The sequence below is a fragment of the Sciurus carolinensis genome, chromosome 14 (assembly GCF_902686445.1).
Source record: "Sciurus carolinensis chromosome 14, mSciCar1.2, whole genome shotgun sequence".
NCBI classification, from domain to species: domain Eukaryota; kingdom Metazoa; phylum Chordata; class Mammalia; order Rodentia; family Sciuridae; genus Sciurus; species Sciurus carolinensis.
Genome location: NC_062226.1, coordinates 32,210,516 through 32,229,780, shown reverse-complemented (window position 1 = coordinate 32,229,780; position 19,265 = coordinate 32,210,516). Strand labels below are relative to the sequence as shown.

Below are 19,265 nucleotides of genomic sequence, written 5' to 3'. Positions count from 1 at the left end.
CTCAAAAAACTCTACACCAAGAATACAAATAATCCAATCAACAAATGGGCTAAGGAAATGAACAGACACTTCACAGAAGAAGATCTACAAGCAATCAACAGATATATGAAAAAATGTTCAACAACTCTAGTAATAAGAGAAATGCAAATCAAAACTACCCTAAGATTCCATCTCACCCCAATTAGAATGGCGATTATCAAGAATACAAGCAACAATAGGTGTTGGCGAGGATGTGGGGAAAAAGGTACACTCATACATTGCTGGTGGGGTTGCAAATTAGTGCAGCCAATCTGGAAAGCAGTATGGAGATTCCTCAGAAAGCTTGGAATGGAACCACCATTTGATCCAGCTATCCCACTCCTTGGCCTATACCCAAAGGACTTAAAATCAGCATACTACAGAGTTGCAACCACATCAATGTTCATAGCTGCTCAATTCACAATAGCCAGATTGTGGAACCAACCTAGATGTCCTTCAATTGATGAATGGATAAAGAAACTGTGGTATATATATACCATGGAATATTACTCAGCTATAAAGAATAATAAAATTATGGCATTTGCAGGCAAATGGATGAAATTGGAGAATATCATGCTAAGTGAAATAAGCCAATCTCAAAAAACCAAAGGACAAATGATCTCGCTGATAAGCTGATGATGACACATAATGGGGGTTGGAGGGGGGCAAGAATGGAGGAAGGAAGGACTGTATAGAGGGAAAAGAGGGGTGGGAGGGGTGGGGGAAGGGAAAAAATAACAATGAATCAAACAACATTACCCTATGTAAATTCATGATTACACAAATAGTATGCTTTTACTCCATGTACAGAGAAACAACATGTATCCCATTTGTTTACAATAAAAAAAAAAGCATGATGAAAAGAAATGCATCTGATTTGGACATTAAACTTTTCTGAGAAATTTAAAATCATGTAACATTTTTATAGTCAAGAAAAACTTAGAAAAAATTTCCCTTTTCCATTAAAAATGTTTTCCAAATTAAAAAAAAAAGAGATAAGGAATCAGTCTAAGAGTCCATCATTAGATAGATGGAAAAAGAAAATGTGGTATACATAAACAACTGAATACTATTCAACTACTGAAAGAAAAATGAAATCCTGACATCTATCACAACATGAATAAACCTGGAGGGCATTATGTGGAATAAACCAGGCACAGAAAGAGAAATACTGCATTATTTCACTCATGTGGTATCTAAAAAGTTGCTCTCATAGAAGTAGAGAGTATATGGTGATTACCGGACAAGGTGGTTAGGGGGAATGAAGAATGGGGAGATATTAGTCAAAGGATACACAATTACGGTTAGGAGGAACAAACTTCAGAAGATTTTGATACCGTAAGGTGACTATAGTTAATGATACATACTGAATTCTTGAAAAATGTATAGAGAGCAGGGTGGTATTATGTGTTCTTAATACAAAATTGATAACTACCAGAGGTACTACATTTGTTAATTAATTCAATTTAACTATTCAACAATGTACAGACTTTAAAACATCATGCTATACACAATAAAAACATACAATGTTATCTGTTAAATTTTTAAATAAATAAAACTAAGGTGATTAAATAGCCTATCTATAATATTTAATCTTTATTGAAAGTAACACATGATTTTTAAAATTCTATTATTTATTTAAGAGGTACTGGGACTAGAACCCAGGGCTCTGTACATGTTAGGCAAGTGCTCTAAGCTACATCTTGCAGCATAAACTCTCTTTTTTTTTTTTCCACTTTTGGTACTGGGATTGAACCCAGCTACATCCCTAACCCTTTTTATTTTGAGACAGAGTCTCAGTAAGTTGCTTAGGGCCTCACTAAGTTACTGAGGCTAGCCTCAAACTTGTGATCCTTCTTCCTTAGCCTCTTGAGTTGCTGGGATTACTGACATATGCCACCATGCCCAGCCTAGCATAAACTTTTAATGTATTTTTCTCTTTCAAAAATATACTTTCTAAGCTTTTCCCCTTGATAGTTATTATCAACAACTTAATGGCAACAAGTATAAAAATGTAAATTGAAAATTTTCCATGAAAATACAACTTACCAAAACTGACTCTATAAGAAATTGAAAATATAAATGGTCCTAAAATTATTAAAGAAACAACTTGTAATTCAAACCTCCCACAAAACTCTATTCCTAAACACCTACTAACTAGTAGATTCTGCTAAACATGTAAGGAGCCAATAATGCCAAGTTTACAAAATTATTCCAGAAAAGATACCAAGAGGGAATACTTCCCAATTAGTTTTTTGAGGTCAACATAGTGATAGATAGCACACAGACATGACCAGTGGGAACATGAAGTTAAGGAATAATTCTATAAACTGGACCACTTGCTTTTCTTAAAAACAAAACAAACGACAACAACAACGACGAACAATTTCCCTAAGGCCATTCTGACCTTGCTCTGGCTTAAGACAATAGGATGTTACATTTCTTCTTCTTCTTTTTTTTTTTTGCGGTACTGGGGATCGAACTCAGGGCCTTGTGCTTGCGAGGCAAGCACTCTACCAGCTGAGCTATCTCCCCAGCCTGCTGTTACATTTCTTGACAACCTGTTATCCTTAGGACTACTCTCTCAAGACTGAAGACTGTAGTCCAAAGACTTCTTTTCCCCAGTAAGAAAAACAGAAATTACCTTGAAAGAGACTTTTGTAACCTTTACACAGACCAAAGATTCTAAGACTCAGGAAGAAAGGACCATAAAAATCTGTAAAAACAAGTTCTAATTAGAACAGGTCAGCATGGACCAAAGTGAGCAGGAGTTACCTTTAGCTCTTTAGCAAGTTATTTTAGTAATTGTAACAGCAACCTCCCTGTCTGTTTTGCCTGGGTATCTGTGGGCAAAATCATGTGCAATAGGGACTTCGAAATCTGATGCAATCCTACTGTCAGTCAAAAGTTAAGAGGTGGTACCTGGGTGGAACTCTCTAGAAACATCCTTAAGACAGCAATAAAATAGAAAATAAAGAGGTATAACTCACTCTCCCCTTTGAGACAACCCACCCTCTCTCAAAAAGGATAAGTAGAATGAATATATTTTTTAATTTTTGAAAACTAAGTGGCCAGTAAACACAAAAAACATGTTTAGCTGCAATCAGGAAGTTATAAATTAAACTACCAAATGACATTTGCCTTTCATATTGGCAATAATAATAATAATTTTAGAACCTAAATTTAATAACATGAAGACCTATGAAAGTAAAATAAGCCTACTATGTCCAATTTAGGTCCATATTCAGTGTAAATAAGGCTAAACTAGCTGAGCTGGTTAATTTGCCTAACTGGCCAATAAGAAGCCAAGAATATTTTGAATCCCCAAAAGATTTGCCAGAAAGGACTCAGAAGCTCTCTCATATGTGGATGCTAATACAAAATAAGGGGAGGGAGGAAGAATAGAAGTTCACTGGATTAGACAAAGGGGAATAAAGGGAAAAGAGGGGGGATGAGAATAAGAAAGACAGAATGAACTGGATATTAACTTTCCTACGTTCATATATGAACAGACAATCTGTGTATCTCCACATCATGTACAACCACAAGAATGGGAAGCTATACTCCATGTGTGTATAACTGTACTGTCATGTATTTCTAAAAAGAACAAACTAAAAAAGAAAGAAAGAAAGAAAGAAAGAGGAAGAAGGAAAAGAAAGAGGAAGAAAGAAAGAAAGAAAGAAAGAAAGAAAGAGAAGAAAAGAAAAGAAAGAACGAACGAACAGACTCAGAAGGAAAGTAACTAGTCCAATAGGAAATATCTATTTTTCATTTATGGTCTAAGGATCAGTGTGAAAATGGATAGCAAGAGACACTGCCAGAGACAATATAATACTTTAACTTTCTAAATTTGGTGAATAAGTGGACATAATGAGAAAGTAGCATGCTAAAAACAAATATGCATAAATCAGTAGAGTAAATAAGGCTAGAGATAATCAAATCTGAATTTTATCCTGTTTGTGATATGCAGCAATAAATGTATGGTGTTGGGCTTTCTAACAGAGAACAAGGAGTCTAGTAAGGAAACTACCGCAATGGTCCTGGAAGAAATAACAAGAGTCTGTTAACAAACTGAAACATTTACAACATTTAGGTTGCCTTAATATTATGGTTATGGAGCAAAAAAGATTACAGAATATTTGAAGACCACTAGTGGATTAAATAGTAGTGGTTTCATTCTCGAACCATATCATGGCAGCAAGTATACTGCATAATGTGGTGGTTTTTAATTCTTTAGAAGCAAAAACCTTAAAATTACATCAATCAATAATCAGACATAAAAGTGACTTTTTACAGGCTTTGGACAAGAGTGATTCTAAGATAATTACAATGCAACACTGACGATATAACAAAAAATTACTTAAGGGGTATAATAAATAGTTTTTAATAAACTGGATAGATTAAATGTTAAAATGGATGTCAGAGGAATCATAAATTTCAGAGGGTTAACAGTTCCCTGATTGGAAAATTAGCATGTATTTTTGCTTCAATGACTTACTTTTTTTGATGGGTGCTTCCTGCCTGCCTCACTAATGCCCAGTAGGGTTCCAAATGTAGAAACTGCTTCAAGCTCTTCATCTGCTATGATTATCCATGGCAGTCAGTACAAAGAGGCAGATGGTTTCAACAGGAAGGTCTTACTGTTCTGATTCTAGGACAAGGATTACTGCTGCCTATGGACCTTTTCCTATTCTAAACCATACACCTCTAAAACAAACAAAAACCCACACAAAAACAAAAACACAACAACAAAAATATAACCCTAAATATAAAAATTAAAAGCAAACCTAGAAGCTTACTCAGATTTCAGGCTTAACTTTATCATCCAAATTCTGTTCTATGTATATGCACTCTTCACTTTATATTTTGTCTTCATGTAGTATTTATGTACAGTTTTTATAAGAGCTTCTCCATTTCCAAAAAGGAAGGCTCAAGATGCATTGGAAGACAGACAAGTAAGAATAACTCAGTATATGGGTTCAAAGACAATTACAAAGATCTTTCTTAAAAATCCTAGTGGGAGTCTGAAAGTCCTGCACTAACCAAAAAAAGCAACATAAGAACCGCTTGCTTAGTGCCATGCAGCCTCTAGCCACTGGAGGTCAGCAGAGAACTTGGCCCCACCAGGGGCAGACTGATGGGATCTTCTGGATCCAAGGAAGCATTACCATCAATGATGAACTCTACTTCTAAACTTTCCCAAATGAGATTACAGAAGATGAAATATGACCAGGTTCCACAGCTGAAGCAAGGGCATGTTTTAAGTATGTATATGTGTGTGAAGAAATTGTGGAAAACAGGCAATTATAAAGAAAACAAGAATCATTTGTAATCCAACCACCACTGAGAAAAACCACTGTTCACATTTTGGTTTGCATCTTGCTGACTTTGGTTAAAAGGTACTTAACTCAGTGATGTTTCAACTGATAAAAATAAATAAATTCTTAGCATCAATCCTTACAAGTAGGTTTCAGCAGCTTGGAAAAAAACTATAGAGTAGAGTAAGACTCTATAATCAAGAGTATTGCCAACACTCTTAATGGTAGAGTCAACATTGTGTGGACAAACATAAAAACTGACTCAGTTGGAAAATGATGCACAAGAATGAGACTCTAGATGTCAAGTTGTTTCACACAAATTTATTTTCCTTTTAAGGTACACACATTAATAATACAATTTTTAAAACTACATCTAAATGAATCTAAAATAGTTCTAATGATAGGCATAAAATTTTTTAAACAAAAAGAAAGCACTATGATGTAGTTCAGTTTTCCTCCATTTCTGCAGCTGTAAATAAAATTGTTCCTTATGGTCAATGATGAATTTGATTTGGCAAAATACAGCATAAAATATTTTATTGCATTGTTGGAAGGTAATGAGATGATCTACTTAAATCACTTAATGCTATATCTACAAAAGTAACAGTACCAGACCTGGGGCTGTAGCTCAGTGGTAAAGCGCTTGCCTAGCATGTGTGAGGCACTGGGTTCAATACTTAGCACCACATAAAAAAATAAAACAAATAAAAGTAACAGTTCATAAATTCTAGTTACCATGTTATTCATTTACCCATCCATCTTTTTGACAATTATAACTAAACACACTATTTGCTAGGTACCAATTCAGGGCTAGGGATAGGGGAGTAAAAAGATAAGGTCCCTACTCTTATAAAACTTACATTTTATCATTATTATCATTATTAAATTACTACTGCTAATTCAAATTGTTTCCACAGTATAGAACCTTAAATGAGATTTGGAAAACTCTTAATATACAATATACATACCAAAATTATGTACCAGTTTGGAGTCCCTCAGTACAATATAAGAAAAGCTCAGATAATTTCTTATGACCCTATATAAAGTGTCAACAATAAAACAGATCTTCACCAGATATGTAGTTTATGTTAACGGGCCCTCCACATGGGAGATACTAAGGGAGAACAACTGTCAGCACTATGATAAAATGAGTGCTAGCATTCCACTCTGCAAAACAAGTGGGGATACTTGCTGCTATGGTTTGGATGTGAGGTGTCTCCCAAAAGTTCACATGTGAGACAATGCAGAAAGGTTCAGAGGAGAAATGATTGAGTTGTAGGAGTCTTCACCCAATCAGTGAATTAATCCCTGAAGGGATTAATTGAAGTGGTATGGTGTGGGCTGAAGATTGGAATTGGGCCGTGGCTTTGGGGTATATATTTTGTATCTGGAGAGTGGAGACTGTCTCTCTGCTTCCTGATGATGTGAGCTACTTCCCTCTGCCATGCTCATCTACCATGATATTCTGCCTCACCTCGAGCCCTGAGGAATGGAGCCGGTCTTGTATGGACTAAGACTTCTGAAACCGTGAACCCTCAAATAAACCTTTCCTCCTCTATAATTGTGCTGGTCTCATCATTTAGTCACAGCAGCAAAAAAAGCTGATTAAAGCACCTGCTCTGCTGCCAGCATGAGGATAAGACACAGCTCCTAGGCATGGGAAAGTTCTGTCTCTTTTCCAGTTGCCCTGACCTTTTTTCTTCCATTTTTTATTCCTGTTCTCCTCATACCTTGTCTGTTCACTACATTAAATACAGCAAATGAAGAATTAGGGGGTCTTAAGAAGTGAACTACAAACTCTACACCAGAATTTTTAAAAATACATTTCAGCTCAGATAGTCGTAAGTTTCCTAATAACAATCAAGCCTTGGAAGAAGATCAACATTATCTACTACAGTTCCCAACTCCATTATTTCGGGGCAAAGGGGAGATAACCAAGGTTGTTAAATCCAATTCTTACACAGAAACAAAAGAGGCGATAGGGTGGAATTAGTCTCTAATATTCACTCTTGCTTTCTTTTCGTTCTCCAGTTCTGAAGTTCTCATCCCACTGAGCTGAACCTTTCAACTAAGAAAATCTTTGAAAGTTCTAGAAAGATATATACATATCTATCTATCTATCTATATAGATAGATAGATAGACAGATATGAGGTAAAGGCAGGGCAGAGAGCTTCACAGGATGCTGGTAACTGAAAGAGAAGTATTCCCTCCCAAAGGGACTACTTTGAAAATACTCGCTTGAAATGCTTTCTGAAAATTAGTGTCATTACGTTTTTATATTGTCCTACAATAATTCTACAGTCTGTTTCTTTGTGGTCTTCACCTCATCGTCAATTCTTAAAGTGGACTGACAAAGAAAAAAAAATTGTAGCATAACATATACAATAGTTTCCCAAAACAGGACAATATAAAGGCTTCTGGTTCAGACAGATTTCAGAACTAAATTTAAACAGGTCACATCTCAATTTAATCTTGCAACACATTAATGAAGCAATAAAAAGCCACAAGAGGTAAAAAAAAATCATATGCAAGCAAAGCTAGATTCATATTAATTGCAATATTAATTTCTTTTAAGAAAATGCATTTTGTCAAGTCCTTTGGTATCTACTGATAGTGTAAGCTAGTTTTCCTTATTTTACATATTGATGGATCTACTGTGTTTCCTAATATTAAACCATCCTGATAATGGAAGAATTATCCATTTTGATAATGGGAGAATATTCACAAAATGCACGTCTGCATTTCCCAAGATCTGTAGGAAAGAAGAGATGGAAATGGCACTTATGAAAGAAGGCAGCTTCATGACCAATGAAATGGCCTCCTCAAATACTATACATGCTCATGACTGCACATGCTCATGACAGGTTTTCAATGAAAAACTTGGGACAGTCACACATAGCTGTGGGGAAGTTTCCAAAAGCCATTGAGTGGCACTAAACATTCCCCAACAAGCCCGTAAAAATATCTACTCATAAAAACTCCTTTTAAATTCAATGACTGTGTTGAAAGTCATTTATCGTAGTGAAAATAAACAGAAATTACAATTAACAGTAATCACAATACACCTGTACAGTGCAGATGTCCAAATATTTCCTCAAAAACTAAAAGCAATATGGTACTCCTACTTGATTTTTAATTAGTAAATGACAAACCACAGGTTCAGTGATTTTTTACACCAACTTTTTTAATCTAAAAGTTTGAAAAAGTTCATACTTACCAAAAAGATGAAAAATTAATATAATGAACACCTGCATATACATATATCCTTACCTGAATTCAATACTTAATCACACATGTTTACTTTTCTCTTTCAGTACATATACACACATATATACTTTTTATGAATAATGCTGAATCAAATTTAGTGATTTTTTTTTTGAAGTGGCTTGCCCAACTGTATATGGCTTAGAGAGTAAGTGTCTTCTGGTTCTAGAACAAATGATTCTACCTTAGCAGAAGGTTGGGTCACATAGTATAGAAGGAATAATGCCACATACAAGTCACAACATTTTTTTAACATAATGATTCCTTAGAGCTTATTTAAACAGAAAATCCTTTAATTCTACAAAAAATTTCTAGTCATCTTAATATAGAAATGGGTGAATTCTCAGTTTCTATGAGAAATTTAATTAAAATTACTTTATTTTGACCTTCAAAAAAGTATAGTTAGCTGGTAAAAGCTGTAAATTCCTGGGTTATAATCTGGCTCCCTCCACTTACTCTATAATCTTGGTAAATCAGCCTGTATTTGTTTATATAATCTGTAAAATAATATACTTAAACTTCCTCAAAAACCTAATGTTCAAGGCTATGGCTGTGGCTGTGGCTCAGTGGCACAGCGCCTGCCTAGCATATGTGAGACACCGGGTTCAATCCTTAGCACCACATAAAAATGAAATAAAATAAAGTCATGCTGTCCATCTACAACTACGAAAATAAAAATTTTTAAAAATGTTCAGAAACTTCACAACTGTTGTTCTGTCTGAAACATTCTTCTTCCCCTACATCCCTTGAAAATTCCTACTCTTAAGGTTTTGTATTATTTCCTCAAGAGAACTTCCCTCCCGCAACCCCCAAACTAAGTTAGACTTAAATGATCTCATAGCAGTCTGTACCTTCCCTTCAGAAAGATAATAAGCAACTGTGTGTTTCTCTCACCTATTAGTGCACTTAGTACCTACCACATGGCATTACACAGAGTAGGCATACAATTTATTGCTGTTGTTGTTGAATGGATGAATAATATTATCTAACTCAAGGGACTGTGTGGTAAAGGTAACTGAAGTAATACATGTAAGAGCATGTGTAAACCCACGTAGGCATTCAGAAACCAGGTTTTTCCCAGGTAATCTGATTAATAACTTTTCACAGGAACTTCTCCAAGAAATAATACTATGACTTTGGATAAGAGGTCTAAGTGAAGCAGTGAGTCAAGCAGCAAGGTAGACAGAACTCAAGTATTAGAAAGCAGGTCAGAGTAGCATGCCACAGCACCAGACAGGTGATTGACAATAATGAAACAGATGTGTGTAGGATATTTTGATTCTGAGGCTATCTCCTGCCCTTACTAAGAAAATTCTTATAAATCTAACCAACAAAAACTAATCCTAAAGCAACACTTGACAGGCAAGACTACTCTAAGGAAGTATAGACTATAAGAAACACATCTGTTTTTATTTGCATTAAATGTAACTAAGTAAAAAATCCTATGTACTCTACATCAAACTTATTGAAACTAATAAATTCCAGTATTGCAAGAGCAATATGCTATACAAAATTCAACTTATGTCTATGTACTAGAAACAAAAAACTAGAAACTAAAATTTAAAAATATCAATGCCATTTATAATAGCATCAAAAAATAAGAAATATTTACAAATACATTTCCAAGAGATGTGCAATGCCTAAGAAAAGATACCTGATAACCCTAAAATGAGGGACCTTCTACAAATTATTTGACCAATACTCCTCAAAATTGTCAAGGTTGTGAAAAATTTAAAAAGATCAAGAAACAGTTTGATATGACTAAAGATCTGAGGACTAAATACAATATCCTGGAACAAGGGAAAAAAAAAAAGACATCAGTGGAACAGCTGATAAAAATCTGAATAAAATATGCAGTTTAATTAACAATAATGTATCAATATCAATTTCTTTGTTTTAACAATGTACCATAGTAAAGCCACATGTTGATGGTAAGGTAAAAGGAGTAAAGGAGTACAGTATAAGGGCACTCTTTATATTATTTGTGCTACTTTTTTATATGTATATATATTCCAAAAATAGTTTATTTTTAAAAATTTTTTACCTTTGGTATTAAAAAAGACAAATGAATCTGACAAAGATGTGTAATGCATTGTAAACTGAAAATCACAAAATATTCCACAGAGAAACCAAAATTACCTAAATATATGAGAAAATATACAATGTTCATGGATCATAAAGTACTGTAAAAAAATAAAACAATTCTCCACAGATTGGTCTAAGAATTCTAAGTAATCCTAACTAAAATCCCAGTCCTTGTTATAAAATAACAAGTTGATCCTAAAAGTCATATGAGAATCCAAAGCAACAAAAATATCTAAATCACTTTGGAACAAAAAAAGTACAAAGTTGAAAGAGTTAAGCTACCTGACTTCAAGACCTCTTAGGAGCCACAGTAATCTAGAAAGTGTGGTACTGAAATAAACACAGACAAATAAATCAACGGTACAAAAAAAAGAGAACATAAATAGACCCATAAATATAGGGTCATTTAATTTCAACAAAGAGGCAAAGGCTGTTAGTAAAAACAAAGGTAGTCTTTCCAACAAATGACAGAGATGCTTGATAACTATATGCAAAAAAGTACTCTGATTCATATACTGTGCCATGTGGAAAAATGTAAGGTTCATTTAAAAAAAAAAAAAAAAGACAAAATCTCTGTGATCCACAGAGGTAGAGATTTCTTACACATAACAAAAGTCTAATCTATTAAAAGTTAATAAAGAGGATTTCATCAAAATTATGAACAGATGCTCTTCAAAAGACACTCTTAAAGCTGGAGGTCTCAAACTGGAAGATTTCAAAACTATTACAAAGTTACAGTAATCAAAAGAATGGGAGACTGGTGTAAAGACAGATATATGAACCATGACGCAAACCAGAAAGTCCAGAAATAAACTCCTACAAATATGATCAAATGAATTTGACAAGGATGCCAAGAACATTCAATGGAGAAAAAAATAGTCTCTTCAAAAAATGGTGTAGGACAATCTGGATATCTATATGAAAGAAGTTGAACCTTTTCTTTACTCCATATGCAAAAATAAACTCAAAATGGACCAGACATAAATCTAAGTCCTAAAACTATGAAACTCTTAGATAAAAACACAAGAAAAAAGCATTATAACATTGGCTTTCCAATGACTTCTTCAATAGTAACACCTAAAAGCATGGACAACAAATGTGAAAACAGATAAACTGGACTACATCTAGATTTCAAAATCTTATGCATCAAAGAATTCAACAAAGTAAAAAGGCAACCTGAGATAGCAGAAAGTATTTGCAAATCATATATGTAGTAAGAATCCACAAAGAACGCAACAAGAAATCAAACTTGGCAACAAAAATAAAACAAAAAACCTAATTTAAAAATAAGCAAAGGATGTGAATAAACATCTCTCCAAGGAAGATATACAAATGACCAACAAGCATAGGAAAAGATACCCAATATCACTAATCAGAGAAATGCAAAACAAAACCACAATTACCTCATACCCATTAAAGTAGTTTCTACCAAAAATAAAAAGTGTTAGCAAAGATGTGGAGAAATCAGAACAAAAGAAAAGTAAATGGTTTACATTTGAAACACTATTACTATTACCATGAAATATGGTACATCAGTTCTTCAAAATTTTTAAAATAGAATTACCATATGATTCAGCAATACCATGCTTGGGTATATATCCAAAAGAACTGAAAGCAAGTTCTCAAAAAAATATTTGTACACCCATGTTCTTAGCAGCATTATTTACAACAGCCAGGAAATGAAAGTAACCCATGTCCATCAATAGATGACAAACAAAATATGATTTATAGTAGTTCCCCCTTATCAGCTGTTTCACATTCTGCATTTTCAGTCACCCACATCAACTATAGCCCAAAAAAATTAAGTGAAAAATTCCATAAATATACATTTCATAAATTTTAAATTTCACACTATACTGTGTGACAAGATGAAAGTTCACAATGTCCTGCTCCATCTGGCCTGGACATGGATTATTCCTTAGTCCAGCATATTCACACTGTATATGCTACCTACCTTTTAGTCATTTAGTAGCTGTATTGGTTATCAGATGAACTGAGGTGGTACAAAGGCCATTGTGCTTAAGTAACCATTAGTTATCTTAATGACCCCATGTTAAGTAGTGATTCTGGCAACTTCGACATGTGAAAAATTGTCATAAAATGTTTCCTTTAGTATACTCATACACTGCTGGTGAGACTGAAAACTGGTGCAACCACTCTGGAAAGTAGTATGGAGATTCCTCAGAAAACTTGGAATGGAACTACCATTTGAGCGAGAAATCCACTCCTCAGTCTATACCCAAAGGACTTAAAATCAGCATACTATAGTGACACCACCACATCAATGTTCATAGCAATTCAATTCACAATAGCTAAGCTAGGAAAACAACCTAGGTGACCTTCAACAGATGAATAGATAAAGAAAATGTGGTATATAAACACAATGGAATATTACTCAGATATAAAAAACAATTTAATTACAGCATTTGCTGGTAAATGAATGAACTGGAGGCTATCATGCTAAGTGAAATAAGACAATCCCAAAAAAACAAAGGTCTAATGTTTTCTCTGATATGTGGATGTTGACTTTCATTGGGGTCAGGGGTGGGAGTGGAGGTTCACCAGATTGGAGGGGGGGAGGAATGGAGTATAGGGAGGGGGATGGGAATGGAGTATAGGGAGGGGGATGGGAATGGGAAAGACAGTAGAATGAATTGGACATAATTTCCCTAAATTTATATATGAAAACACAATCAATATTTAACTCTATATCATATACAACCACAAGAATGGGAAATTGTACTCCATGTATGTACAATAATGTCAAAATACATTCTACTGTCCTGTATAACAAAAAAGAACAAATTTTAAAAATTAATTAAAAAAATGTTTCCTTTAGGTGAAAAGATGAAAGTACAAGAAGATATTTTGAGAGGGAGCCCATACTCACAAAACTTTTATTACAGTACGCCATTAAAATTCACTATTTTTGTTAATCTCTTCTGTGCCTAATTTATAAAGTAAACTTTATCATAATCAAGCATGCATAAGAAAAATACAGCATATATTGGGTTCAGCATGATCTGCAGTTTCAGGTTTCTACTGAGGGTCTTAGGACATATCCTCTGTAGATAAGAGGGGACTACTCTGTAAGAGAGAGAGAGAGAGAGTGTGTGTGTGTGTGTACACAATAAAATATTATTTAGCTTTAAAAAGGAAGGAAATTATAAGATATGCTACAATACAGATGAACCTTTGGGACATTATACTTAATGAAATACACTAGTCATGAACATAAATACTGCATGGTCCCACTTATGTGGGGGCATCTAGAGAAGTCAAATTCATAAAAACAGAAAACAGAATGGTGGTTTCCAAGGGACATGGGGGAGAAATGAGAAGACACTGTTTAATGGGCATAGAGTTCTGCAAGATGGAAAAAGGTCCGAAGACTGGTTATAGAACAATATAAATATCCTGAACATTACAGAACCTGTATAATTAAAAATGGTCAAGATTGTAAATTTTATGTAATATGTATTTCATCAAAATTTTTAAAAAGACATTCTCAAGAGAGTAGAATGAGAGAAAATTTTGTAAATTACACATTAAAAAAGGACTAATAATATATAAAGAGCTCTAAAGTCAATAAGAAAATAAATAATTCGATAAAAAATATGCAAGATTTAAATTATACTTCACCATGTAGTTCAGTGGCAGAGCACCTCCGGGTTCAATCCCAGTACCACAAAAAATAAAAATAAATAAGTATAAAATTATATCATTTAAACATGCAGATTTATATGTCGATTATAACTCAATAAATCTCTTTTTTAAAAAAACCCTATCAAAGAACGATTTGAAGTCTGGGATGTAGCTCAGTGGCAAAGCATCTGCCTTGCATTCGCAAAGCCCTGGGTTTGAACCCCAGTTTCAAAATAAAAAGAACAATTTGACTAATAGGCTTGTCTCTTTAAACCACAAAATTCCTAAAGTTCTTGAAGTTCAAAACCTCTAAATGAAATGACATATAAAGGTTTAACAAAAGTATAGTCTGTCTTACAAACTTTATAGACAAAGTAGAAAATGTGGATAAATCACCAATAAGCATTTTCTATTATCATTTTTTAAAGCAAAAAGTAAAAATATTTAGAGAGAGTACATGATACTTCAAATGCAATGTTCCTTAGTAACTACTTTCTAGTGAATTGAAAAGCATATGGACAATGACTATTTTCTCCAATTAAAAGAAATTCTATAACAATGGCATTAGATTTATTTCAAAAGTCAACTTTCTTCCCAATGACTATAAGCTTAAGAGCATAAGTTCAGATATTTCAGTTCATATTCAGCAAAAGTAGGAATTCTTGCTTGCACTTACTGTCTAATTAAATACATAAAGAATAGAAATATTTGGAGAGCCCACATCAAATATACCATGTTCTCTGTCAAAGAAAGAAAGGAGGAAAGATTCTGAAAGCATGTGATAATAACAATCTTTTATGGCTCCCTTCATTCCATCTAGTCGTGAATGTTAGCAAACAAAAATATGGCTATGATTTGTAAGACTTTGAAATGACTTGCTGTTAGAAAGAAAAATGCTTTTCTGCCTAGCACAGTGCTATACCAATAAATCCTCAAAATGCTTATTGAATTGAACAGAAAAAAAGCAAACTGGTATGTGACAGTATTTGATCAGGAGACCAGGATTCTAATTCCAGTTTGAATAACTTCATGCTATGTGACAATGGTTAGTCACTTTATTTCCATTTCCGCATAACTAAAATGAAAAGTTTGTGTGTGTGTGTGTGTGTGTGTGTGTGTGTACATACATATACCTCCACAGACACTAATTCTAATCAGTAGGTGAAGTGTAAAGGATAAAAAAGTTGAAGAATAAGAAACAGCTCTGTATTCTAGCCAACTTGTCAATAACTCAATACAAAAAAACTTTTAATGAGCAGTCTCTAACACCCAGAAACTCAAACGCTTTAGAAACAGAGATTAGTAAGTAGTTTAGTCTCCACTTAAAAGGAAGACTAAAAAGAAAAAAAAAGTCCTGCCTTGAAGAAATATTAAGTGCAGCTGATGAGACAACTAAGACACAATAAACCAGAACTATCAAATTCAATAAATTTGGTACTAGGAGAAAGCAAAGTTCAAATGTAATGGAAGCACTCAGGAAGAAACAATACTGCTAGCTCACCAGCTCAAGGAAGAGAAATATGTCATGTATATATAAATCTACGAAGATTGTACACAAGTACTCACAGACAAGCAAACTATAAAAAATTGAAATTTTAATATAGTCTAACCAAGTTCTTAACACTCTCAATAAAATTATCATCAGTAAAACAACTAATTACACCTCAAAGATATTCTTAAGTCAATCTCAGCAGAATCTTTAAAATAATAAAAATGCAAAAAATCATAAATAACAATGGTATTTTTGCATGATTCTTAGAGTAACAAAAATCCGTATTTTCTTTTAAAAATATAATTCAATTTTACTTATTGATTTTAGTATTTGCTTTGGTAGAAAATATTGATAGTTATAATTTATTATCTATTTTACTGACCTACTAGATTTTAAAGAAAAAAATAACATCAAGAAAAACCTTTCACCCAGGCAAAATGGAAAATAGTGTTATATGTAGATTAAATATTAGCAATTTAGCCAAGGTTACTAGAATCATTTTGTTTTTTTCCCCACTTAAAGCATGGTATTTTAAAAGAGAAGAAAAAAAGGTATGCATACAAGAGAGGAAGGAACAGAATTGTTTTTCCCAGACTTCCTCAAGAGTTACTTACAATGCTGATCACAATCAACTCTGGCAAACACTACTTGATTTTTATGTGGATATTCTTCCTTAATGACATCAGAAGCTTCCTCAAAAATTGGATGCAACATCTGGCTGAAACGACACCTATATACAGATAAGCATACCAATTAGAAGTGAAAAGCAGAAGTAATAAAATCTTACTTTGGTTATCACCTACTTATATTTAGTATATGTAAAACAAATAACTTTGTTAGACAATCATATTTAATTTAATCACAGGTTCTGATATCATTCAGTAGAAATGAAGGCAATTTTGAATTAAAAAACTATACTCCAAACACTGTCTCATTAATTAGAAGATTTTTTTTTCACCTTAAGACAATTGCCAGTATTAGGGAGCACACAGTTAACAATCTCAGAATCTCTAACAGAGACCATGAGATAAGTCTGCGATATTCTCTCGAATATATATTTCTAGGATTTATAACAACTCAGGTTTGTGCATTTACAAAAGAAATTGCTTTCTTTAAATAACAAACATATTTTTAGACTACTGAACAAACTCTTACAAGTTTATTGCAAATATTATTCTAATCCACCTGGCTATCATACCAAATTTCAGCAACAAGTTAGTATATTAAATAAATAAGTTGTATTAGAGAATATATAGCATCTGATGAATCATTTCCCCTCAAGATTTATCCCTTATTATGAATTTAGTTTATCTGTAAAAATTCTAAATATATCAAGTCCCAAAGCAAATATTTTAAATTCTCAAAGACTTCCTGTCTATATTTCCTATTCTTTCTTTTTATTACTTTAAAAATGAGGGGCAAAGCAAAATTCCAAACTTTTTACTTCTAATTCTGATTATTCCTTAATCAGGCCAACCAATTTCACAAACACATGTTGTAGGTCATTAAAGGGACTGAGAAGAAAGAGAAGAATCAGCATACACATACATTCAATCACTGGGTTGGAATGGACATTCTCATACGGAATTGAGGCTATGTTAACAAATTATAATGGCTACCACTGCTTCCAGAGCCCTTGTGCATCAAAAAATTTACTTAAATGAAGCCTGTGAACTCTTTAATATGTGTGATTATGTCATATATATTAGCCATAATCCAACCTAAATATTGTAAAGATTATGAAATGATGCAAATATTACACCTCCTCCCTATTTCTTCTTGTATGCATTTCTTCTAGCCTACTCACCTGACTTCCTAAGGAGATGTCCTAGAATATATCAAGGATCTGTATCTTCAATCTCTTGCTTTCAAGTGGTTCCTTCCTCTTTTAGCATTCTTAAATCTCTCCCATCTGGGATAGGTGGATAGGGTCTGTGGACATCATGGACCGGGTCTTACGTGACTATATAGTCTAATAAGCATTCAATAGATGTCTGTTAAATGAATAAGCTGATATAATGGAGGAACCAGAGAGACTAGGACTCCAGGTTTGTGGGTTTTTACAACTGGCTGAAAATAGGATAGGTGGAGGAAAATGGGAGGCAAACACCAAAGACTGATTTAGTTTTTTGAAGAATTTGGATATGGCCTAGTAAAGAAATAGTGGACAGGCTTCTGGCTTAAGGGCAAAGTAAAGACTCACGTCAAGGGCTCCTTCTCTGTGGACTGTCCAGTTTCTGCCCAGCAAGTATTTAAGCACAGGTTCATGTTTAAAATTGCATCAGTTTTAATATTAACAGGCTAAAGGGGAAGGTGAAATAAAAGTTCATTTCCAATATTACTGTACCTTCATACACATCTACCCATACACATGGAAATGTTACATTTATGAAAGTAACATCAAAAAAGCAATGAATCTACTGGAAGAGCCATAAGATCATGTGATCCCAATCTCCTATCTAGTGCTTAAATTAATCCTTAATAAATCAACCAAACAGGTAAAAGTCTGCAGAGACACTTAGGGGTCACTTACTAATATGATCTACTGGACGGGGGTCAGGAATAAGCTTTGGAGTTAGACATACCTGAGTTAAATCCCAGTTCCACCACTTACTAAGCCGTATGACCTTTCTGAGCCTCAACTTCCTCAACCTAAAATGGAAATTATAATACCTACCTGCAGGGCAATTCTGAGCATTAAAAACAATACAGATGAATCTGGTACATAACAGCATTATTAAGTACCTACTACGGTTTATTACTCTCTGAGGCATAGCAGTATTTTTAGGCAGTTCTATGAGAGAACTACTTCCAGAGAGAATCCAGAGTCTAATTTTTGAGACCACAGAGAATACATCCATGTCCTACAGTCTATTACCCCACTTTTCTCAGTTGAATCAAGAATTTTAAGTCATTAACAGCTCAGGCATTCCTTAGGTAGTATGTTTTCCTAAGTAACTGAAATTAGTTCACATCTTCAATTCAGTTTTTTCAAAAAGGTCAGTAGCATGTTCTATTTTTCTTTCTTAATGCAAACAAAATTGCTCAGCCAAGAGAACTGTGTTCTAGTTTTTCCTCTGCTGCAATCTAATCAGGTAACCTTGGGAAAATACTTTACTCCTCTGAATCTCATTTTTCTTATTTTTAAAGTGAACTTGCCTAGATAATCTTCTACCAATTTTTTTGACAAATATTACATTTGGAATCCTAATTTACCTTGAATTTTTTTTCTTTTTTGTACTGGGAATTGAACCAAGGGGCACTTTACTACTGAGCTACAACTCCAGTCCTTTTCATTTTTGGTTTTCATACAGGGCCTCATTAAGTGGCTGAGGGTCTGTACCCAAGTTGCTGAGACTAGCCTCAAACTTGTAATCCTCCTACCTCAGCCTCTCAAGTTGCTAGGTTTAGAGGTGCATACCACTGCACCCAGAAGAAAATG

General features: G+C 33.8%; 1 protein-coding gene across 1 annotated transcript in view; it reads right to left on the bottom strand.

Annotated features, from left to right (window-relative positions):
• Erp44 (endoplasmic reticulum protein 44) overlaps window positions 1–19,265 on the bottom strand; it is an 88,505-nt gene that overhangs the window by 39,414 nt on the left and 29,826 nt on the right. Inside the window, 1 exon segment of the mRNA XM_047524271.1 lies at window positions 16,438–16,553. Within this exon segment, the coding sequence (XP_047380227.1) occupies window positions 16,438–16,553 (116 nt within the window).